The following is a 23,041-nucleotide window of genomic DNA, read 5'->3' on the forward strand; positions in this document are numbered from 1 at the left end:
CTGAGATGAGCTTTCTCTTGGCAGAGGCTGGGGCTGGGAAGTGGCTCAGAGTTCAATGCAAGGACTTGAACAGAAGGATGGGAAAAGAGCCAAGGAAGGCCCATGGCCCAAGAGGAGAAGCTGGAATAGGTGGTTGAATCCTTCAGCCACCTCCATCCAGCCTGGACAAAACGTGGTAGGTGTCTTTAAACAATGAAACTTCTTTCCCTTTCCAGCAGCACACTTGCACAGAAGTTAAGTTCTGCACACTTGGAACTCAGAAGCTTCAAATCATGGGTGGGGTGGGGGGGACCCCTGTGGAAGCCTGCAACTTGGGGGGTGGGGGAGGGAATAGAAGCGGCATCTTCCAAGTGCCCTCAAATTCTAGGAGGAAAGCGCTGCAGAAACCTAACTGCTGGGGAGGGGAGTTCTGGTTAAGCCAGAGCCCAATTCTAAGTTTCATGAAAGTTTGCATTTGCCTGAAGTTATCTGGGGGAACCGTATAATCCTCAGGGACAGAAAACTATCTCCTCAAGAGGAAGAAGGTCACTTGAAGGCTTTTCCTCCCTCCTGTCAAAGGAGGCACCAGGAAGCACCCAAGTACAGCTGAGCCCTTGGGTGAAGGTGACAGAGGGTGCTCACCAGAGAAGGTGAGGTGAGGTGGGCAGTGCAGGGCCAAGGCGCCAACTAGGAAATTCTGGCTTTTCCCTCGGCTCCCGGAAATCTGTCCAGCTGGAGAGGCCTCCTCGCTCCCTGGACAGGGCTGCAGCAGTGACCAGCCGGCTCTGGCCAGGGCTGCTCAACCAGGGCGGCAGCGCCCACTCCTCCCGGGACTCCGGAGCCTGGCCAGGAAGGGCAGACACCACGTCTGAGCCTGGAACTAGACGGTCCCCCACCTCGGCAGCGTGCAAGGTTTAGTCTCGGCTTCCTCCGTTCTCTCTGGCTCCTCGATCCCCCTTCCCAGGACCTGTCCCCGCCCTCCCCCCGTCACACAGGTCTCCTTCTGTACTGGAACACACCGGCCCCTTGGCTGGCGACCTGCTCCGGCCAACGTCTGCTCAGGCTCCAGAGGAGGCTCTTTCATCGCCTAGCTGGGTGGGGGAGGGGTTCGGAGGCTGTGGTTCTGAACTTCCAGGTGGGAGCCCCGGGGGCCAGGTATCCCAGAAAGGAGCCCCCAAACCCGGCCCTGCTTGCCAGTCTCCAAGATTTAGGGCTCCAGATACCCTCGAGGGCTCCCCTTGCGCCTTAGCCCCCGTGCCCCCACCGCCCAAGGTCCCAGCGCGGTGCCCCCTCTTCCTCCCCCGCTGCTCCTTTCTACCACTTTTCCCTCCTCCTTCCCAAGTCTTTTCCGTCCGGGTCTAGGGCTCGCGGCCTGTGCCTCTGCAAACACCCCCCGCCCCTCCAATCCGGGCAGAACTCCGAGGGGAAGGGCCGGAGGCCCCCCTCCCCGACTGTGGTCGGAGGGGGCAGCGCCGCAGCCCCTGATGGGGTGGGAGGACAGGGGCCGACTCTGCGCCCCGCCTGATCAGGCCACTCGGCGCGCTAGGGGTGGGGGGCGGGAAGCAGGGCTAGCAGAGAGGGGGGTCCGGCGCAGGCAGGTGCGGGCGCTGGCTGGGCCTGGGCGGGCTCCGGGAGCGGGGTCTCAGGTTACAGCCTCGCGGGGGGCCGGGGGCGGCCCGCGGTTTGGGCCAGTTCACCAGCTTCGAGTGGGGCCCGGCGCATATAACGGGCGCCGCGGCGGGGAGAAGACGCAGAGCGCTGCTGGGCTGCCGGGTCCCTGCCCCCTCCTCCTGCCCCCAGGGCCTCCTGCATGAGGGCGCGGTAGAGACCCGGACCCACGCCGTGCTCCTGCCGCCTCGCTGAGCTCCGCTCGGCCCGGCTCTGCCAGGCCCCGCGGGGAGCCATGATCCGCCTCGGGGCTCCCCAGACGCTGGTGCTGCTGACGCTGCTCGTCGCCGCTGTCCTTCGGTGTCACGGCCAGGATGTCCGTAAGTCGCCCACAGCCCCTGCCCGCCACCCTTCCATGCAGTCCCTCCGCATCCTCTTACCCGGCCCTCTGTTGATTTGAAGCCCGCGGGTCCGGATTAGGTGGCTCCTGGGGTCACCGTGCGCCGAGACTCGGGCGCAGGATGGGCAGGAGCTCACCGAGCGGAGCTCTGCGAGGCGGCGGCTCTGTCCGATTGTCCTCCAGGCGGGCCACGGTTAGAGGCATTTGCGGGTCCCTACACTGCCTAGGAATATTAAACATGCAAAGTGTCGGATTGGAGAGGTTTGCGCGCAGGTTTATGCGCGCCCTTTTTCACCAACTTTGATAACTGGGAGCACACGCACACATCTCGCCTCGCCGAAGCACTCAGAGTTCAGCAAAACAGGTCGTGGCCCGTCGTTCTTAGAAGTAGGAGAGAAAGAGTGCTGGCGAAGGAGCGAGCAAGCGCCAAGGGGTGGACTTCTCAGTCGTGCCCAGGGGTTGGTCGCTGGTGGGTTCAAAGAGGAGGCAGACAAAGGAGATGCTCTGGAACTGGTGGGCTGAAATCCGAGGCCACAAAGAAAGGCTTCGGAGAGGCGCACTGAGCCCTCAGCGCCTCGCGGTTCCCTCCCCCTCCTGGCTGGCCCTGGAGCAAGGTGCAGCCCTCTGTCGCAGCTCGGCTTTCCCCCTGAAACTTCCCGTAAGAGAGGCCGGCTGAAAGGCGATAACATTCCAGGCAGACCTCGCAGTTCCAACGCCCGGGAAAAGAGCGCCCCCTCCCTGCGGGGTCTTCTCTCCTAAAAGCCCCCCCCTCCCCCACGAGGTACTACAACGAGTTACTTTCTTGTTTCTGAAACTCTCCGAGCCAGGCTGCGGGTGTGTGTGTGTGTGTGTGTGTGTGTGTGTGTGGTTGGTCTATTGCTATAACTATTTCAACCGAATATAGTTAAAGATAGATGACAGTTTTACAATCTGGTTCAAAGGCAATTCGGTCCCACCGTGCCATCGCCTCCTTCGGTAAAGTCCCCTGTCTGGGATTATATTCAGGACAAACGAAGCCTGGAAAGTGTATTAGGTAGAGAGATTTTTTTCCACGTGTTTGGGCACGTTTCCGATGGCTGGGATTCCAGCCCTGTCTTTGTATGTTACAGATTGTAAATCAATCGCAGGGCAAACTTTTTGGGGGGGGGGTGAATCAGAGTCCCTCCACGGGGCTCTATGCTGTCTCGTCTGCCACCAGGCTGTCTCCAGAGATGGTTTGGAAGGCTGCGGACCTGGGAGGACTTTCCGTTCATTAATGTGGCTGACCCGGGCGGGGGCAAGCCTGGAGCCCGCGCAGCCGCAGGGAGCCGAGGCCAGGTTGCTGCGTGGTGTGCAAAGTTGGCGGGTGCGCTCCTGGACACCTGTTGAATACGGTGTCTCTAAGATGTCATGTAAATTTAGGACTGACTGTATTTTTGTCCTAAATTTACATGAACACACCCACAAAGCTGTTTTCTTGACTGACTTCTGTTTTAGTGCATAATGGAATTAGCTAGGTGACTGTAAGATAATTCCCAAATTCTCCACCTGGTGTTGGAGGCGCTCACTTAAGTGGCAGAGCTCTCTCACCGCCGCCGCTTTCCCAGAAGGGAGTGAATTCCACAGTTTCTTGGGCCCAGCTCTTCCAGTCGCTGCTTCTCCTTCCCGGGCCAGTGCATCGGAGCAGCTGGTTTTGCGCCCTGGAGCATCCCAGCTCCATCGCTTATAGTCTGCGGACCTAAAAATGTGACACGGGGGAAAGGCGCAGTCTGCGTGGACGTCGGAAATGTCAGAGACCTGGAGCTCGGGCACGCCCCTCCTCCCCATCTTTCCAAGAGTTTGAGAAACTTATTGGCGGTGGCGTCTTTGACCCACATCTGCATTTCACAGCCCTCGCCTCCGAAAGTGCCCGTCGGCTGCGGGGAGAGACCTCAATCCTCCTTTGTGAGGCTTGTTTGCGTTGGGAGATTGGCAGCGATGGCTTCCAGATGGGGCTGAAACGCTGCCCGTATTTATTTAAACTGGTTCCTTGCGGAGACCCGTGAATCGGGCTCTGTGTGCGCTCGAGAAAAGCCCCATTCATGCGAGGCGAGGTCCAGTGGGTTCCCCTGGATTCCCCGACACCCTCTCCCACAATGCCCCCCTGTGCCCGCCCGCCGCCACCTCCCGGACTCCAGCCCTGCGCAATTCGGCCGGCGGAGCGAAACAGTTCCCCGAAAGAGGTAACTTTTTAATTGGCCTGCTACAAAGAATCACTTATACGGCGCTGCAGTAATGAGCGGAACCCGATCGGGCGCGCCGGGATGCTATCTGCAGTCGTTTGGAACAGCAATTATGGTGGTGCTGGGCTCCTCCGTCCACACCTAGGGGATCCGGTTACGGTGCTGGCTCCTTTCTGGGCCAGTCATTTAATCCCACTTTTCACCCTCCCAGTGTCTGTGGGCAAGCCATGTCCAGAGCCGCCTCCACAAAGAGTCACCCAGCGGCTCTCACACCCAGAGCCGCCGGGCCCCGCCCCTGCGCCCGCGCATCCCAGCTGCCCTGCCAAGCGAAATCCGATCTGCATTAGGGGTGCACCTCCTCCCGCCTGCATTTCCCTCTCTTTCCATCCTGGGCCCTCTTGGGTGAGAGTGGGCTCTCCCTTAGTCCGGACCGAGATCATTAACCTCTCCTTCCCATTCCCGGCTCGGGGCTTTCTACAGTGCCAGCACTTTGAGCGGTGGGTGTGTCCCAGCGGCTTCTGTATATCCCCTGGGATCCCCTCCCCTCCCCGTGATTGTCTTGCCTAAAGGCTGAGTGGATTTCTTCTAGTGGAAAAGAAAAAAAGAAAGGTTTATCTTTAGATTTTCAGAGTCTGCTTAAAGAGCAGGGGGCAGGCCCGTTTCTGTCTCCACCCACCTGGTTTGTGGCTCTTTCCTATTATTCATGCCCTGCAGTTGCCATTGCTTTGGGGATTTTGATGAGAAAAACAGTGCTGGGCGCTCCCTAGCACGTGGTGCGGGCTCTTCAGCCCTTGGCGCTCTCGCAGCGCTCTTGTCAGCACAGGTTTCATTTGCCGGGTGGATTCCAGATGGCAGGACGCTTGTGGAAGGGACTAGTCCCTGCCATTCTTGGTCTGCATTCTTGGTGGAGACCAGGCCGGCACTGGCTAATCTTAGCCCAGGCCCAGCATTCAAACCCCCCTGCCCTGCAAATTGGTGTGTTGTCTTCGGATGGGGGCAGGGCCTTTCCAGGGAGGGCTACAACTGGAGGTCAGCACTGGGAGCCCTTTGGCCCTGCTTGCCTCCCAAGGCATTTTATTAGTCTGCGTGTGTGTCCCAAGTGTATTATTTGAATAGGCCTATCCTTCCCAAATTGGCCTTAATCCTAATATAGTTTAAAGAATCGGACAAGATCCTAATTCTAATAGCTCCTTCTTTCAGCTGCCCCACCCCATATCCTCGGTTGGCACCTGACTCTTTATAGCTTCTCATTTTTGTGAGTAGAATTTTCTACATGTCCTCTGAATTTTAGCTGTCAGTGGTATTTAGCAAATCCCGTAATTCCTGGGGGAAGGCAGAAAAAAGAAGGCCTCTGCTCCTGTGCTGGTGTGTGTGTGTGTGTGTGTGTGTGTGTGTCTCCCTTTCCCCCTCTCCTCTATCTTTACAGCCCCCGAGTTGCCATTAGGAGCCTCATCTCCTCCTGCTCCCACTCTAGTTCGTTGCTGCCCCCCCATCAGGTCTCCCTCATGCTAGAGGCATGAGGAGAATACAGTGCAGTCAGTACAGTATCCCCCCCCCTTCATTGCTGGCTCAGGACTTTTGCTGGGGAATAGACAGCATGATGCCAGGCGCACAATAAATATTTGTTGAAAACATGGAAGATGAATGATGTCTTAGAAAAATAATTTTCAGGTTCTTTATGTCTGGAATAGCCCACGTCCACGGGCTTCAGCATTTGAATGACGTCAAGTTGACTGCAACCTTTCTCTTTTTCTCTTCTGACTCCCACCCCCTCCTTCCCTTCGCTCGCTGCTTCTCCTGCTCCACCCTTGGTGCAGAGAAGGCTGGCAGCTGTGTGCAGGATGGGCAGAGGTATAATGATAAGGATGTGTGGAAGCCCGAGCCCTGCCGGATCTGTGTCTGTGACACTGGGACTGTCCTCTGCGACGACATAATCTGTGAAGACATGAAAGACTGCCTCAGCCCCGAGACCCCCTTCGGAGAGTGCTGCCCCATCTGCTCAACTGACCTCGCCACTGCCAGTGGTCGTAATTTATTTATTTCCTGTTCCACATAAATAAATTACTTGCAGGTGCAGCAAATGCCCTCCCATGGATGCTGGTCATCTCTGCAAAGCGGAGGGGCTGGTTATCCATGGGACCCCAGCAGCTGAGGCGGAAAGGAAAGGCCACCTCTCGCAGGCTGAAACTGAGTGAGCATGAAACATGCTTCCTCACCTAACACCTCCAAAATATATGCTTCCCAGACACGTGGAAGGACGGATGTGATGCCACAGAGTGCCTCTCTGGAACCATCCCTGCAAATTATTAGAGCCACAGTGGAGATCGAATGCTCCATCTGGCCAAAGCACAGATGAGTTCCTCCTCTATGGCCCACACCTCGTCTTCTCCTTAGAAGACCTCCAAAGATGTGGTCTCCAGCGAGGAGAAGCCTCTGCTGGCTAGTGGGAGACAGAGGGCAGGCTCCCTCTTTGAAATGGGAACATTGACGGCAGCTTCCTTTGTTTCTGCCTCTCTTGGAGTTGGCTGCCAGTTATGAGAGGAAGAGCTGGGCTCTGGGAGTCCTCGTATGAAGGGTGAGATGGGGCTGGGACAGCGTCCCTGTGCCTGCACTCGGGCGGGCAGTTACTAACTCCCAGCTGGAATCAGTGCTGGCGGACGATATGTGTGCAGGTGATCCCCCAGCCCTTGAGCACTGGCCCTGTCTCCCTGCAGGGTGGATGGGGACCCACGTCTAGGCTTTGTGGGTGGGTTCACTGTCCCCTTCCTGTTCAGGTAGAGAAGAAGTTGAAAGGGAGGTGAGAGGTTGCCTTTCCTTAACACTTCATCAACACTGGGAAGCTGCTCCGGGAAGCCGCTTTTAGGGTCCAGGTTCCCAGATCATTTCTGAGGCGGCCTCTGAGTGAAGTGTTGGCTGCCTTTCCTGCTGCTGCTGCAAAGGGCAAGGGGTTGATTTGGGGTGGCGCTGGCTGCAATGCCCTTTATAACTCCTGTGCCCTACTGTGTTTTCTGTTTTTTTGTTGGTTTTTGTATGCTTGCTTCGAGGAGACCCAGCTTGAATGTAAGACCTTTTTAACTACCTAACTCTTTCTCTGGGAGGGCTTGGGCCGCGGGAAGAGCTTCCTACACTGTGGGGAAAGAAGAGACTGAACCTTCTGCCAGCTTTTGGTGCTTTCTGGGTGGCTGATTAGATCTCGAGCTCTTTGTTTCGTCTTTTCACTGGCCCCGCTCCATTCTTTTGCATGCTGGCTGCTTTTTGAATAACAAAGTCTGGGTCATCTCTGTTCCTCTTGGGACCTCAGCAACCCCAGGACCCCAGCGACTCTAACACCCCAGCAGAGGGTCCGGTGGAGTAACAGGAAGCTGCCTCCTTCCTCGGTTGTGTCCTTTGGTTTGATCCTTTAAAGACTGAGTGACAAGAACTTGTACTTTATCTCAGGAGTCTTACCTTCTCCTTCTCTATTTTTTTCCACTTGCAGGGCAACCAGGACCAAAGGTAAGGATTTTTTCTGGTTTTGCTTTTGCTTTTGCCTTTATAGTTCCTTCTTCAGGAGCTACGCTGTGCTCGTGCAGCCTGTCACTTCTTAGATGTCAGCAGAGGTCTATTTCAGAGGGCAGCTGGGGCAGGATTTTGTGTTTGGGGCTTGGTGGGCTTGCTCTGCTCAATCCTGAGACTGTGTCACATTTCAGGGACAGAAAGGAGAACCTGGAGACATCAAGGATGTAAGTAAAATTTATTTTCACAGCATGTTGCTTCTGTTGCTCTAACTGGGTCATTTTCTCGTGGTCCCCTCTCACTTGCCTTTGTGTGGGTCTCTCTCTCACAGATTGTAGGACCCAAAGGACCCCCTGGGCCTCAGGTAAGAAAGAGAGAAAGCCTTTCCTCCACTCCTTCCTCAAGCTGCTGATCTGCAGGCCCTGGTCTTGCTGTCATCTCAACATTTCTTCACCTTCAGGGACCTGCAGGTGAACAAGGACCCAGAGGTGATCGCGGCGACAAAGGTGAAAAAGTGAGTAGAGAAACAATGCTGCCCGACCCTCTGAGATCCCCTACATGCCAGACCACCACCTCAGGGGCAGCCAGTGGGCAGATGGCTCATGCATGAACACTGCTTCACATTGGTGCCTTTGTCTCTTTTTGCCAAGGGTGCTCCTGGACCTCGTGGCAGAGATGGAGAGCCTGGGACCCCTGGAAATCCTGGCCCCCCTGGCCCTCCCGGCCCCCCTGGCCCCCCTGGCCTTGGTGGAGTAAGTATCCTTATATCCCCTTTTTTCAGGATGTCCCTCCAGAAATGTGGCTTCTAAATTGCTACTCACCCTTACCTGGCTGGCTCCCAGGGCTGCCAACAGTGTGTACACAGCCTGTCCGTGGGCCTCTCCCCCAGGCCTGTAATTTAGTGGAATCACATATTAGGCATGAGACTGTGGCACTAAGAGTTGGCTTTTTTCACTCACTGGGTTTCTGCAAAGAAAAGTCTTCAGTTACCTGGCTCCCTGGCGTCTGTACTGTGTGGTCAATTCTTGGGAGTGGGTGTGGGGGTTGGGGGAGAGGATGACTGGGCACTTGTAGTTCCCTGGAAGAAGAGTGACCACTGTCCTTGGAAGACATTTATTCTTGGTTCTTGCCAAGTACATTCCAAGCAACTATTCATTCTCATGAAAGAGCCCCACTGAGTGAAGGTGTGTGGCTAAAGTCTGTTTTGGAATCAGACAAATCAACGAATTATATTATTGCCTACTTTTTTCAGGTTTGCCATTTTGATGTTTGCTATGTTTTAAATTTTTAAACTTTAAACTTGCAGACGCCTACTACATCCCTTGCTAAAATATTTCAAGACTGTTGATTTTAGTCTTTTGCTGGGCATTAAAATATTGGGGGGACACCACCTTTAAAAGTGAAGTTCCAGTCATATTTCTCAATATATGTTAAATAACATAGTTAATATTTTAGAATTAAAAATAATAACTTTATAAAATGAAATGCAAATAACTGATATACTCTTCCAAATAACACTTAATCTCCTGGGGATATTATTATGCCACTGTCATCTAATAACACATCTCCAAAGCCGGTTTTCAGGAATTGCTAGTAGTTCTGATCAATGATAGCTTAATCTCCAATGGAAAGAGTTTATCCAGAGTTTTTTCTCTCCATATATAGCTTACCTAGCCAAGTAGGAAAAAGCTGGCCTCTCAAGCTCCTAACGTTGTTGGGTTTATTTGCAGAACTTTGCTGCCCAGATGGCTGGTGGATTTGATGAGAAGGCTGGTGGTGCCCAGATGGGAGTGATGCAAGGACCAATGGTAAGAAAAGACACCAGTTCTTTGCAGCCAAAATGGCAGGAGGTGGCCCTTAGCAGAGCCAGAGACCCTGAAAACCTCACTTTACAGATAATTGCTTAGAGCAGCTCTTCCCCATCAGTTATGTAACCTCCCATTTAGTTAGCCCAAAGCGTTTGTTTTTTAATGGCCATGGGTGCCAGTTTTAATGATGCGCTGGGGCAACTAAGAAGAACCAGAATGGAGAGATGCATATAGGCCGATCTATTAGAAGGTCAGTTGCTATTGCTCTTGGAATGAGAACTGAAGCATGCAGACAGCAGGCACTGTTCTCCAGCATCCACAAGACTTCCAGCAGGAAATCTCAGCCCTGCAGCTCTGACTTGGCACAGGCTAAATGAAACTCAGACCTTAGTAAACATGGCTGCCGTCCAAGAGAAAGCAAGGCCAGCTTCTCTGTCCAAATGGTGCCTATAAATAAAAATGGACTGTTGCGTGGGGAGTGGGAAATGAGAGGGAGCAGCCACTGTAGGCCCCCTGCCCACAGAGTAGCTCCTTGTCCTTTGTCTGGGCTGCTGGCTGGGAGGAGGTGGCACACTGGAGGCTGCTGGTGAAGCATTTCCAGTAACCTCTTCATTTTCTGTCCCAACGCAGGGCCCCATGGGACCTCGAGGACCTCCAGGCCCTGCTGGTGCTCCCGTAAGTACTGGTCTTTTCTTCTTGGTTGCAGTGCAGCTGCTCTCAGGCTGTCGGTCAGTTCGTGGGGGTCAACCTTGTGTTCTCACATTACTTTCTAGGGACCTCAAGGATTTCAAGGCAACCCTGGTGAACCTGGGGAACCCGGCGTCTCTGTGAGTCCCAATGTGTGCCCTGCCCTCCTCCTGGGGAACCTCTAAGATGTACCACTCAGACCCCAGTCCTATCACTGCCCCCCTCCACCTGCCCTGGGATTTCCCACAGTCCAGATGTCACTTCTTAGCTATGGGGGACTCTGATAGAGAACCACATGTGCCAAGGACCACCAGGAGCTCCTTTGGTCCATTGCTGGCCTGTGCTGTCTGCTGTCTCCCACTAGGATCTGCTGTGCACCTTTGCTCTCTCTTAGCACAAAGTGAACTTTTCCATCTTTCTTCCATAGAAGGGAACTAGCTTCCAAAAGTATAGTCTCAAAGCTTTGTCCACTGATTCAGTGTCTTCCCCCTCAACCATCTCTCAACCTCTCTTACTTTGTAGGGTCCCATGGGTCCCCGTGGTCCTCCAGGCCCCCCTGGAAAACCTGGTGATGATGTGAGTATTTCTGAGTAGTCACGTGAGCAGCTGCCTCCGTGAAGGGCCTGGAGGGTGCGTGCTGGGCGGTGATGGGGTGGGCCCGGGATGGAGGCACCCCAAAGGCCAGGACTGGTCAGTCAGAGACGGGGACCCCATCTGCTGTCTACACTCCCGCTTGCAACTTAGCTTTCAAGTGTCCCAGGGAGTGCTGTGCACTCACTGGGAAGGGAAATAATTAAAACATCATTAGCTCCAGGAAGGGAAATTGAGAAATGAGAGAAGGGACAGGGCATACACCAGGGGAAAAGATACAGAGAATAAAAAACAAAGAAAGAAACGTTCAGCAACCCAACATTATCTTAATTGTAAATGAGTTAGGATGAGCTCAGCCTGAGTCAGGATGTCTACAAGGGATGCAAAGGAAGTGAAGAGACAAGAGATGGCACTCGGGCTGTGCTTACGAATAGCGAATGGCATTAGACAGCCAAGGTCTCCCAAGGTTAGGGAGCTCGAGCCCTGCCAGGAGAGCTCAGAAGAGCAGAGAGCCCACCAGGGAAGTGGGGGCTGGTAGGGATGAGAAGCTGGCCCACCCAGAGTGTAGCTGTCCTAAAGAATACCGTGACCTAGAAAAGGCATTTAGGGAAGTCTGGAAAGTAAAGGAGGCGAGGGAGGTGAGCAAGCAGGTGGCAAATGCATGGAGGGCTGAGAGAAGAGACGCCCACCGTTTGGAATGTGCCAGTTATGCTACCGTGTCTCCGAGGAAGCTGAGGTACATCTCTCCCTGCAGGGTGAAGCTGGAAAGCCTGGAAAATCTGGTGAAAGAGGCCCTCCCGGCCCTCAGGTAACCCCCGCTTTGCCAGCCTCAAGCCTCCCTTTTTGCTCATCCAGCTCAGTTAGCTCACTTCCAAAAGAAAATTCCAACAGTCCCCACATGTATCACACCTTCATGCTGATGGTCATGCCTATGATCCTAACATGGGCCCACTGGGGAGGCTCGGCAGTTGTCCTTTCTACCCATTTTGCATGAGATGGGGCGAAGCAAAGTGAGGGCTCCGTTCTGGTATTTACTGAAAGAACTGCCCTAGTGCTAGGCTTCTCCACAGCTCCCTGGCGGTTGGAGGGAGCTGGCTCCAAGGATGTCTAGCAGCTAAGGGCAGCCTTTACAGGGCTCTTCTGCTCTGTGCCCTGACATCTCCTTTTTGGATTTCAGGGTGCTCGGGGCTTCCCAGGAACCCCCGGCCTACCTGGTGTCAAAGGTCACAGAGTAAGTATTGTGTGTGAGGGTGTTGGAAGGAAGGGATTGCCCTGGGAGAGAGAAAAGCATGTGGGGGCATGTGTATTTCTTCCTTTTGGGGTTCCCCAGAAGTGTGATTGATGTTTTCTCTTGTCCCCAGGGTTACCCAGGCCTGGATGGTGCTAAGGGTGAAGCTGGTGCTCCAGGTGTGAAGGTGAGGACCAGAAAGCACTCTGGGATAGGGGGTGGAGGGAGGTGATGGGGAGTCTTCCCAGTCAAGGAGATGCTGCTGAGCTTAGTGGAGGCAGGACGTCAGAACAGCTTTGGCTGGCAACACCCAGTCCTGTATCCTGATGGACAAAGAGAGCTCAGGGAGTTGTCCCTCACAGAACTGATGCTTGGGGATGTCAGTGCTAGCTGAGATGACCAGAGCTTACAGCCACTCCCCTGGGAGTTTTCTGGGGTGGTAGTAGGGTCCCAGTCACTGACTGTGTGTGTCTTTTCCAGGGAGAGAGTGGTTCCCCTGGTGAGAATGGCTCTCCGGGCCCCATGGTGAGTATGAGCATCACCTCTGCGGGGCCCCAGACACTCTTCCAACACCTCCTGCAGCCCAGCAGAGGGCTCCTCCATAAATACCAGTGTTTTCTTTGTGCAAAGTAGATGTTCAATTTTATAGACTGATCTACATTATGAGCAAAAAGCAAAATGTATTAACAGATGATTTGGTCAAGGTTTCACCAACATTTCCTTGAAATAGCCCTAACACACTTTAAATGAGCTTGAATTTTTAAAAATTGTTATTCTCAACATTTGGGGGAGCTATTGCAAGAGGCAAGATGTGCCTGTAAGCAGGATCCGATGAGTAACGGGAGCATCTGCGTGTTCTTCCCGGGCAGACCAACCCTTGTTGTGCTACGTGTCCTGCGCGAGGCAGGGAGGCATCTGCACCTTTGCCTCCCGGGCGTCTGCATGCCCTCCCCTCGGTGCCTGGGAAGGGCCTGCGGGTAGAAATGACGGCACAGAGTGTTGTTGAGTCAGCTCACTCGAGCTGTCCTGGTGTGTGTTCCAGGGTCCCCGTGGCCTGCCTGGTGAGAGAGGAAGGACTGGCCCTGCAGGTGCTGTGGTGAGTAATTGACAAGGCCCAAAGCCACCACTTGCCGAGCACTTTAGAGTTTACAAGGCACTTTCACATGGAGTTGCTTCACTTGCCTTTCAAAACGACCCTATGAGGTGTAGGGTATCGTCATTTCGTAGGGTTTATCTGAGAGTGCGCCACAAATTCCCAGGCTGGGTCTGCTGGGTCGGAGGAGGGGGCGGCTGTGGGAGGGTTGGTCACGAGGGCAGGGGTCTCCCTCAACCAGGTAATCCCCTCAACAGCATGTACCCACTCCCAGGCCAATCCAGTTTGAATTTATGGACAGACTTACATTGGTTACAGCAGGGTCTACTCTTTGTCCTTTTGGTTGACTCAGATGATGCCCTAGAAAGTGCAACCATCCAGCATCATCTGACAGGGCCTGTATACAGGACACTGCTGCTGTTACTGTGACATAACGCCAGTGACCACTGTCTCTTGGGCACTTTCTATGTACAGTGCCTTACATGCTTTGTCTCATCTAATCTTATCCCAGATCCTGTGAGGTGGATTCTATTATTCTCCCCATTTTAGAGAAGAAGAAACTGAGGTACAGCTTAAGACCATGCTTGGCAGCCTCAGACTTTGGTGGCCTCTCGCTAATGTGGGAAATGAAAGGAGAGGGGATTTGCAACCGATGGAGGGCGCAAGAGCTTAGCTCTGATCCGAGCAATAGAGAGCCCTTGTAGGTGTCTGGTCAGGCGAGTGATGCGATGAAAGCCGGGTTTAAGAGATTATGCTTTCTGTTGATTCCATACCCCAACCACCCACGCACTGAGGCCCTTCACCGCTCCTCGCAGGGCTGGCCAAAGGAAACCAGTTTCACCCAGCTGTGCTGCTTTCCAGATAATATATCTGTTTGGCAGAAACTGCTCTCAAAAGCAGATCAATGAAGTAACAAGCAGCCTCGACCCCCATTTGTCACCCAGAATTGCTGAAGTGCCTTGTCCCAGGGTCACTTTGTATAAGGGGATTAGAGAGTGCTGAGGCTGCCAAAACATGCTGCTGTTTCTTCAGATTAGCAGAACCTGACTTGTGGCTCTTTGGCCAGGCCCAGAGCCAGCCCTCATGTGGGGCAAGGAAGAGCTGCATCCCCTGCCCTGTTTTCTCTTCTTCCTGGGCACAGAGGGCCCTGCTTCTTGGTCCACCTTTTTGATTCCTGTCCCCTTGGTAGTCAGGCTTGCAGGGTGTGCGTAGAATTTGGCATAGAATGTTCACAACGTCACATAGTTCCCAGTGCAGGCCTGATGTCAAGGCTGGGCCAGGAACAGGGCTGGGTTGGCCTCTGCCTGCTGCAGTCATGTGCCCCCCCCCCCCCCTTGGGCCAGATTGTGTCTTCCCCCAGGCTTGCTGCAGGGAGAGCCTCAGATGCTACGCTAGCTCTGGCCTCAGAGCTGCACCACAGCTCCCCTTTGTTCCTCTCCCCTGGCTGAGCCGCGGAGGGAGGGTGCCCCAGAGCTTCCAGAAGCAGCCAGGCCATCCCAGAAGGGGCTCTGGCCAATGCTGAGGCTTTATGTTCCCTCTGACATTTTTCTTTTAAGTCTTCTCTTGCTTTCCTGTTTAATGCCAACCTGGAGAGTCTTAGTCGGGAGAAATGGACCATAGCCAGGAAGAAGAGTTGAGTCTTATTTAAAACATGAGCTCCCCCTAAAGCATCCTTCTTCCTCAGCTTCTGTGGAGAGGCAGAGGCAGGTGGACAGGGAAAGGTTGCCTTCTGGCCTCCTCCTGTCCCCTGCCAAGGACCAGGGGCCAGGCCCACCTCGGCCTAGCCTAATGGTTCCTGGAGTTTGGGTACAAGTTCTCTGGGCCCTGAGGGGCCTTGAGAGAGGAACTGAAGGGTGCTCACCACAAACCTGGGGAAACCCCCCTCAAAGTGCAAGTCTCGTAGAGAAAGAGCCACAGCCTTGCCTGTGTAAAGAACCCTCAGGGGCACAAGCTTGGATATGGTCCTCTGGCCGTGCTGGGTGCCCTGTCCCCATCGTGGAGCTTCTTCCTGGGCTGGCGGCAGACATCCTGGGAGTATCTTAGTTTTCCTTAGGGACAGGTTGCCACAGAGGGGCCAGAGTGCAGAGGCAACTGGAGTTAACCAAGGGGAGGCCTTGATCAAGCCCTGGAGGCCTTCCTGCTATGAGCAGAAGAATCAAGTCAAGGTTTCTCCTTGGCTATTTCATTTTCCTTTGGCCCAGTTCTCTGAGTCTTTAAATGATAACTTGTCCTTGAAGTTGGGAATATTTGAGATCTACACAGAAGTTTAACAAGCAATGGAATAGCTGGGCAATTACCCAAGCTTTATTTAAGCAGAGAACTAGCTCTCTGAAGCCCCCGAGTACCCATTCATGCAGCCACCATGGAGGGGTGCTGGGCTGTCCACAGTTCCACTGTGCCAGCTTCAGGTTCAGCCCTGGGACACCCAGTCACAGTGTAGCCCACAGTTTCTGTGTGGGTGGGTGTGGGGAGGGAGGCACTGACATGGGCACTTCTCACAATGCCTGCTTCCTTCTTGCTCACAGGGTGCCCGGGGCAATGATGGTCAACCAGGCCCTGCAGGGCCTCCGGTAAGTTTGTTTCCTTCTCAGCAGGTGTGTGGTCTTGAGGCCCCTTCGGCAGCCCAGTGAGTCCCGGTGTTTGGTGTAAGCACAGCATGGCTCAGCTTCTTCTGGAAAGAGGAAGAATCATTGCAGGATACTTGAGTTTGCTGATCACGAGCTTTAAAGCAATGGGTTGTTTTTCTCAGCCACATTTTCAGCAGTTTTTTTGAGGAGGGATAGATAGAGCTGGGGGAGTTGTCTGCTCTCATCATGTATGACGTCAGAATCTTTTTTTATTTTTTAAATGTTTTTATTGATTTCAGAGAGAGGAAGGGAGAGGGAGAGAGAGATAGAAACATCAATGATGAGAGAGTCATTGATTGGTTGCCTCCTGTATGCCCCCTACTTGGGATTGAACCCCCAACCCGGGCATGTGCCCTGACCTGAAATCGAACCATGACTTCCAGGTTCATAGGTTGACATTCAACCACTGAGCAGCACCGGCAAGGCTGTAGTCAGAATCTTGCTTTGTCTTCTGAAGCCAGGCCTGGGGACACTGGCAGTGGGGACCATTTTCATCCAGAGACTTTAGCCACAGCAGATGTAGAGGCAAATCAGTACAAAGGTGGGAAGGAGTGTGAAGTGTGAGGGTGGCTCACTCTGGGGTCTTCAGAGATTCTGCCCAGCATTCATCTCTGTGCCCTCTTCTTTCCCCCAGGGTCCCGTGGGTCCTGCTGGCGGCCCTGGCTTCCCTGGGGCTCCCGGTGCCAAGGTGAGTGCCTGGTGGTCCCGTCGGAAACCCCTTTCCTCCATAACCTTTGCCGATTGTCCCCTGGACGATCTCCTTCCCTTCTGAGGAATGTCTCCCGCCCCCACCTGCGTTCTCCAAGGAAAAGAGCCAGGTGTTTCATGAAGTCGCCAGCTAGAAGGGAAAGGGAGATGGAAGGATCAGGAGCTAGAGGTACTATGGTTACAGCTTCAGAAGGAGCAGCCGAGAAAGTTGGGGAGACAGCCGAGACTGGGGAGGGAGCAGAAGACCAGGAATGGGAGGAAAGGAGGTGAAGCTCAGCCAACTCTGGACCCAGAAGAGAGTTGGAGGGAAGTGGGTAGGGGGCTGGGAGATGGGCCCATACTTCTGTCTCCCCTGCTTCATTCGGGAGGCTTGGCTCTTCCAAGCCTTGTTAATTGAGGTCTTCCAAGGATTCACAGAGGCCAGTGGAAGGGCAGCCAGTGCAGGGAACGGCCCCTGCAGCCCAGGAGAGATTCCAGTGCGCACGTCCCTGGGAATTCTCTCCTGTCACCGCTGGGAGATGAATAAGGAGCCTCCGTGTGGTCACTGGCATCAGGTTGCTTTTCCCCTCCTGGATGTTTCCATGGCAACCAGACAGTGTCTGGGGCCCTGGGAGCCGGGTGAAGGAGACCCATTGTGAAGAGGGACAGCGGAAGGTGAGGGGGCCTGACTTTTAGAAAATAATAATTACAAAAGTGAGCAAGAATGTTATGAGAAGAAACCTGAGGAGGCTCTGCCTTCCCTCCAGGTCAGCAGCCCTCCCCAGGGACTCTGCCTTCCAGAGAGCCCAGATCTCAGCCAGTTGCAACTTTCAGGAAAAAATGAAAGTAAAAGCAGAGGCCGTTTTAGGGGTGGGGGCTGCCAGAAGCCCCAGGAGAACTGGCTTGTAGTCTGAGCAGAGGAGGAGCGTGGGCGCTGTCCGGCTCGCATTGGCCCTGCTTTCTGTTCTCATGGGCCCTGCCCTGAGCCTGGGGCAGCAGTGCCTGCACATCGGCCAGTACCAGTGGAGCAGTGCCCTCAGCCGCGGTGGCCCAGGGCCTCCATCCCCTCAATAACAGACAAAAATAGGTGGAACTCGGAGATAGAGGAGCTGCCCCGTCTCAGCCATCTGTCCATCATCCACAACAATAGGATGGGGGGATCCCCCCAGCACAGACTTTCCAATGGGTGCTGATGGGACCCACATGTCGCCCATTGCCATAGCATGTAACTGTGCATTTGCTTGTGGTTCACAGCATCCAGGGGAGATGGTGATAGACAGGCAGGGGAGGAAGCCACCAGGCCGGGGAGCTTGGTCAGGTGACCTGATGCTTGAGTGCAGGGTGGACGTCCACACGTGACTCAGCTGTTTGGTGCATGGGTACAGCTGGCCCTAAACTGTTGCTGGTCCTCAAGAGGTCTGTGTCCCCTGTCTTCTCATTCCATCCCTCCATCTTTTCCAGGGAGAAGCTGGTCCCACCGGTGCTCGTGGTCCTGAAGGCGCTCAAGGTCCTCGCGGTGAACCTGGCACTCCTGGGTCCCCCGGACCGGCTGGCGCCTCTGTAAGTGCTTCTTCTCTTTAGCCTGAAGGGCCTGGGGACTGTGGCCCTGGCACTCTTGACTCTGTGCTTAGCTGTGAGGGAAGTGGAGCCCCAACACCAAACTTCCATTCTGACCCAGTGCCTGCTGCCCCATCCCAACCTCTACAGAGAGTTCTCCCTCCATCCCCAGTCCTGTCCTTGCAGCATCAGCAGGACGGTGCCCTGAAAGGGCAGCTGCTAGCCCAGCCCTGGGACCTGCGGCCTGGGAGGGCTGGGATTTATTCTTTGCTGCTTATTTTATAATGACCTTGTCTTCTTTTTCAGGGTAACCCCGGAACAGATGGAATTCCTGGAGCCAAAGGATCTGCTGTGAGTGTTGCCTATGGACTTGGCTCCTTCAGGTGGGGTGGTCCTCCCTCATACCCTCTCCTGATGCCCTTCTCTTCTGCTCACACTGACAGGGTGCTCCTGGCATTGCTGGTGCTCCCGGCTTCCCTGGGCCCCGGGGTCCTCCTGGCCCTCAAGGTGCAACTGGTCCTTTGGGCCCGAAAGGTCAGACGGTAAGAGCCTGGAGTGAATCCCAAGTTCTACGGATAGCCTGCATTCAGACCGCACACTCCCTCCTTCCCAGCAGGAACTGGGGGCCTTTGGCGGGTGCCTTTAAGGGTTTCTGGAGGTGGGGGCAGGGTCTGGGGAGAGAGCCCAGTGTGAGAACCTGCCTCTCTCTTTTGTTCAGGGTGAGCCTGGTATTGCTGGCTTCAAAGGTGAACAAGGCCCCAAGGGAGAACCTGTGAGTATCTGCCCGTCAGCCTCGCCTTTCCATGCCGCTGTTCTCTGGGGCCCAGGGCCATCCCCCTGCCCACTGCCCACCATCCCTGTGCCCCAGCCTCTTACCTGGAGCCTCTCAGACTGTGCCCAGAGGAGGGGATGTAACAAGGTTGAGAAGATGTTGCAGCTTTGGTCCTCATCTTTGGCTGGACCAGTTTGACCAGTTTGACCTTTACACCCTCTGTCTCCCCTGGGCCACTTCTGCTCTTCCATGGCTGATCCTTTAGGCCTCCCTTCCCCAAGGCCCCTGGCCCTGAAACAACAGTCAAGGCCATTTCCTCCATACGCCAGTCAGTGCCTGCCTAGGGCCAGGTGAGGGCTCACCCCGTCTCTCTGCTGTGTTGGTTCTCAGGGCCCCGCAGGCCCCCAAGGAGCCCCTGGTCCTGCTGGTGAAGAAGGCAAAAGAGGCGCCCGAGGAGAGCCTGGTGGCGCTGGGCCCATCGGCCCCCCTGGAGAAAGAGTAAGTGGGCCAGGAGTCCCTGCTTGCATTGGGGTGCGACCTCAGGAAGTCAAGTCCTTGCGGTTCTGTGCTCTTCCCAGGTCCTGTGACCTTCTGAATATCACATTTCCCTTTCTTCCACCCAACGCCATGGGAATAGGGCTCCCTTCTCCTAATTTGTGTCTCCCACTCCCAGGATGACATGAAATAGTTTGAGCTCCTTCCCAGAGAGGTGGAGACAAGCCCCAAAAGTTAATCTTTCAGAATCTTGCAAGCTGTAGCTACTGTTCCATAGAAGCTGTGGTGGGTGGGATGAGTCCTGGCTAGGCTCTCTGCAGCCACAGTTGATCAGGGGCCATTCAATTCAGTGCTTTTCCTCTCTACTTCTTCCTAGGGTGCTCCTGGCAACCGTGGTTTCCCTGGTCAAGATGGTCTGGCAGGTCCCAAGGTGAGTCGGGGAAGAGGGGCTGGGGTCCCTTCCTGCATCCCCAGTCTAATGGCCTCCTGCTGACTCCCTGCCTCTTGTATAGGGAGCCCCTGGAGAGCGAGGCCCCAGTGGCCTTGCTGGCCCCAAGGGAGCCAACGGTGACCCTGGCCGCCCCGGAGAGCCTGGCCTTCCTGGAGCCCGGGTAAGTACCAGATGCTTTTGCCCTTGGCTTCAGACTCTGAGCAGGATGCCCTTCCCCACTTGTTCCCATCAACCTGGTGCTGCCAGGATTGGGAGGTCCTGGGACTTGCTCTGACTCCTATCTTCTTCTCTCCTCTGAACAAAGGGTCTCACTGGCCGTCCTGGTGATGCTGGTCCTCAAGGCAAAGTTGGTCCTTCTGTAAGTCCATTATCTATTTTGTTGGGAGGGGTTGGGGGGTATCCTTGGGGAAGCGGGTGGGACGGCCTGTGAATTTTGAGAATTGAGGAGGGGGCTGATGGCAGGTGCTGGGGTCAGGTGTGGCTTGTGCAGTGGCTGTGAGGTCTGAAAATGTCACCCCTTGTGTGCTTGGGCCTTCCCTTGGGGAAGGATATAGCCTGGTATGCACTTTCAGAAGAAAACTTTGGAGCTAAGCAGTGCCTTGTCACTGATGGGGTCAATTGTGTGATGTGGGCTTCTGGAGCTACCTTGGTCAATCGCACATGCTGTGTCTGGCCCGTGTCTAGTCCTGTGCCTGCCACATGGTAGGCATTAGTAGATATTGGATGGATGAATGTGGTCAGAGTATCTGTTCTGAGAAAGGTATTCTCTCTTTCAGGGAGCCCCTGGTGAAGATGGTCGCCCTGGACCTCCAGGTCCTCAGGGGGCTCGTGGGCAGCCAGGTGTCATGGGTTTCCCCGGCCCCAAAGGTGCCAATGTAAGTAATAGTCTGCCCTTCCATTTCCTTCCACACGGTGCTATCTACCTCCCTGGGAAGAGGGCTGGCTCCTGAATAGAGTTAACTGAAGGGCAGGGCTGAGCAGGTCCCTGGCACCATGGGTAGCTCAGGCCTTCATATCCTGCAGGAGTATATGTGATCTGGGGAAACCCGGGGTTCCTAGAGCCTGAGACCTCTCAGCCATGACATTGTTCCATGGGCAGTGCTCCCAGTTCATACCTCTGAGCGTAAGAGAAGGTGCTTATTCTGGGCTCTGGCCTTTGCTGCCCATCAGGCCCCAAGCCTCAGTCTCCCCAGCCTGCTCTACCCTCCACTCCCACCTAAGCCATCCATCTCACAGTCCTGCACTCTCTCCTCCAGGGCGAGCCTGGGAAAGCTGGTGAGAAAGGACTGCCTGGTGCTCCTGGTCTGAGAGTAAGTTCCTACCCCACTGCTGAGGCTTGGTGTTGGCTGGACACTCATGAGGGAGAGGCATCCCTGCAGCATGCTCTTGGGACCCCTACTTAGCATGGTGGCTTTCTGTGGTCGAGCCCATCTGCTCTGGACCCTTCAGGAATTCCCACAGAGGGACTTCTAGTTGCTGTCAGTCAGCACCCAGGGAGACGGAATACCCGTGTGCTGAGAAAGACTGGGGGGAAATGAGGGGCCATGGGAAGAAGGGGAGGCATGGACAAGGAGTTCCAATGCGGGATAGTGGAGGGTGGGAACTCTAGGCCACAAAGTACCTGCCCAGTGCTGGGTCTGCAGAACTGAGGAAGTGTGTCATTACATCACCCTTCTCTCTCCCTCTAGGGTCTTCCTGGCAAAGATGGTGAGACAGGTGCTGCAGGCCCCCCTGGACCTGCTGTAAGTACCTGCAGAGCTACTCCAGGCGGCCCTGTGAACAGGGGCTTTGTGGGGTGGAGACGGGCCCACTCAGTAATGGAACTGACAGATGTGGATCTGGGGTGATCCAGGACACCAGGCCAACCCTGACCTGACGTGGGGTATCCCACCCTGAGGAGGCAGTGTGGACCCCGCCCTGGTTGTCCTTGGTGTGAGAACAGCGAGGCATACAGGCACACATACCGTGCTTGGGATGTGCAGGAAGCAGTCTCTCTTGCCTCCTGTGGCCACCCCCAGGGCTCTAGCTGAGGCTCTCTGGTGCTCTGGGGTGCTGGCTCAGTTCACTGTTGTTTCCTCTGCAGGGACCTTCTGGTGAACGAGGCGAGCAGGGTGCTCCTGGACCATCTGGTTTCCAGGTAGGCAGCTGAACCAGGCTTTCTCTTCCACGCGCAGGGCTCAGTGGGCAGCAGCAGGCACCGTGGGTGAAGGGTCCACCCCCTCAAGGGGGACTCAGGGAATGAGGTTTCCCTGCACCCTCAACCTCGCTCTGTGCTGGGTCTCCCTGAAGGGTAGGGGCAGCGAACTCACCCTTTTGCTAATGCTTGTCACTTTGATTTCTAGGGCCTTCCTGGCCCTCCTGGTCCCCCAGGTGAAGGTGGAAAACCAGGTGACCAGGTGAGTATGGGGCTCTTTGAATCTGCAAACTACTTAGATGGAAAGATCTCTTCTGATGCCCAAGAGACAAGGGCAGGGGAGCAGGAGGAGCCCCATGAGGCCCGGGATAGCTGGGACCAAATCCAGCTCCCCAAAATGACAGTTTGACCTCAGGGGAGGGATGCCCAGGCAGGGCTCAGACATAAAAGTTTTCACTCAAGCATCCTTCTTGTTCTCCAGGGCGTTCCCGGTGAAGCTGGAGCCCCCGGCCTTGTGGGTCCCAGAGTGAGTGTCCTGCTGACCATTCCTGGTGGTGTCCTTGGGCCTGCTGTCTCCCTGTGCAGTCTGCCAGCACCTCACAGCAGTACTGCTGCCTGGAGTCCTTGGTTTCCACTCTGCTCCCCACTTCCCTGCTTCTCCCTGGGCTTCTACCCCATCTCTTGCCTAATTGCTCCTTGGTGTCTCTGCCGCAGGGTGAACGAGGTTTCCCAGGTGAACGTGGCTCTCCAGGTGCCCAGGGCCTCCAGGGTCCCCGTGGCCTCCCCGGCACTCCCGGCACTGATGGTCCCAAAGTAAGTGAGGCTGGTCCTGCTGGCAGGGGTCCTCTGGGCTGGCCTGGGAGGCCTGCTGAGGGAGGAAGGGGAAGGGGAAGGGGAAGGGGAAGGGGAAGGGGAAGGGGAAGGGGGAAGGCAAGGGGAAGGGGAAAGGAAAGGGGAAGGGGAAGGGGAAGAGGGAGGGGTGGAAGATGACATAGAAGGTCTGAGCAGAGGAGGAAGAGAAGGGAAGGGGCACCTGGGCACTGGGGTCCCTGGAGGGTGCTGCCCACCACAGACTTTTTCTCTCCCCCACACCCTAGGGTGCATCTGGCCCAGCTGGTCCCCCTGGGGCTCAGGGCCCTCCAGGTCTGCAGGGGATGCCGGGTGAGAGAGGAGCAGCTGGTATTTCTGGGCCCAAGGGAGACAGGGTAAGTACCAGGCTGATGTGCCT

At 55.2% G+C, this 23,041-nt stretch overlaps 1 protein-coding gene across 3 annotated transcripts in view; it reads left to right on the forward strand.

Moving 5' to 3' along the window:
* Window positions 1-1,734: 1,734 nt before the first annotated feature.
* The window catches only part of COL2A1 (collagen type II alpha 1 chain), a 31,052-nt gene continuing 9,745 nt past the window's right edge, over window positions 1,735-23,041 (forward strand). The window contains exons 1-34 of one of the 3 annotated variants that reach the window (XM_016201193.2): window positions 1,735-1,967; window positions 6,006-6,212; window positions 7,667-7,683; window positions 7,878-7,910; window positions 8,015-8,047; window positions 8,144-8,197; window positions 8,334-8,435; window positions 9,414-9,491; window positions 10,122-10,166; window positions 10,265-10,318; window positions 10,701-10,754; window positions 11,524-11,577; window positions 11,947-12,000; window positions 12,131-12,184; window positions 12,478-12,522; window positions 13,040-13,093; window positions 15,616-15,660; window positions 16,352-16,405; window positions 17,866-17,964; window positions 18,268-18,312; window positions 18,405-18,503; window positions 18,680-18,733; window positions 19,124-19,231; window positions 19,605-19,658; window positions 19,741-19,839; window positions 19,984-20,037; window positions 20,456-20,554; window positions 20,936-20,989; window positions 21,368-21,421; window positions 21,763-21,816; window positions 22,022-22,075; window positions 22,295-22,339; window positions 22,528-22,626; window positions 22,911-23,018. In XM_016201193.2, coding sequence (XP_016056679.1) covers window positions 1,883-1,967; window positions 6,006-6,212; window positions 7,667-7,683; window positions 7,878-7,910; window positions 8,015-8,047; window positions 8,144-8,197; window positions 8,334-8,435; window positions 9,414-9,491; window positions 10,122-10,166; window positions 10,265-10,318; window positions 10,701-10,754; window positions 11,524-11,577; window positions 11,947-12,000; window positions 12,131-12,184; window positions 12,478-12,522; window positions 13,040-13,093; window positions 15,616-15,660; window positions 16,352-16,405; window positions 17,866-17,964; window positions 18,268-18,312; window positions 18,405-18,503; window positions 18,680-18,733; window positions 19,124-19,231; window positions 19,605-19,658; window positions 19,741-19,839; window positions 19,984-20,037; window positions 20,456-20,554; window positions 20,936-20,989; window positions 21,368-21,421; window positions 21,763-21,816; window positions 22,022-22,075; window positions 22,295-22,339; window positions 22,528-22,626; window positions 22,911-23,018 — 2,301 coding nt within the window. In that variant the 5' untranslated portion in view covers window positions 1,735-1,882. The remainder of the gene's footprint in view (window positions 1,968-6,005; window positions 6,213-7,666; window positions 7,684-7,877; window positions 7,911-8,014; window positions 8,048-8,143; window positions 8,198-8,333; window positions 8,436-9,413; window positions 9,492-10,121; window positions 10,167-10,264; window positions 10,319-10,700; window positions 10,755-11,523; window positions 11,578-11,946; window positions 12,001-12,130; window positions 12,185-12,477; window positions 12,523-13,039; window positions 13,094-15,615; window positions 15,661-16,351; window positions 16,406-17,865; window positions 17,965-18,267; window positions 18,313-18,404; window positions 18,504-18,679; window positions 18,734-19,123; window positions 19,232-19,604; window positions 19,659-19,740; window positions 19,840-19,983; window positions 20,038-20,455; window positions 20,555-20,935; window positions 20,990-21,367; window positions 21,422-21,762; window positions 21,817-22,021; window positions 22,076-22,294; window positions 22,340-22,527; window positions 22,627-22,910; window positions 23,019-23,041) is intronic. The other 2 variants (XM_087814695.1, XM_016201194.2) reach the window with 2 other exon arrangements.

The sequence above is a fragment of the Miniopterus natalensis genome, chromosome 2 (genome assembly GCF_054644295.1).
Source record: "Miniopterus natalensis isolate mMinNat1 chromosome 2, mMinNat1.hap1, whole genome shotgun sequence".
Taxonomy (NCBI): domain Eukaryota; kingdom Metazoa; phylum Chordata; class Mammalia; order Chiroptera; family Miniopteridae; genus Miniopterus; species Miniopterus natalensis.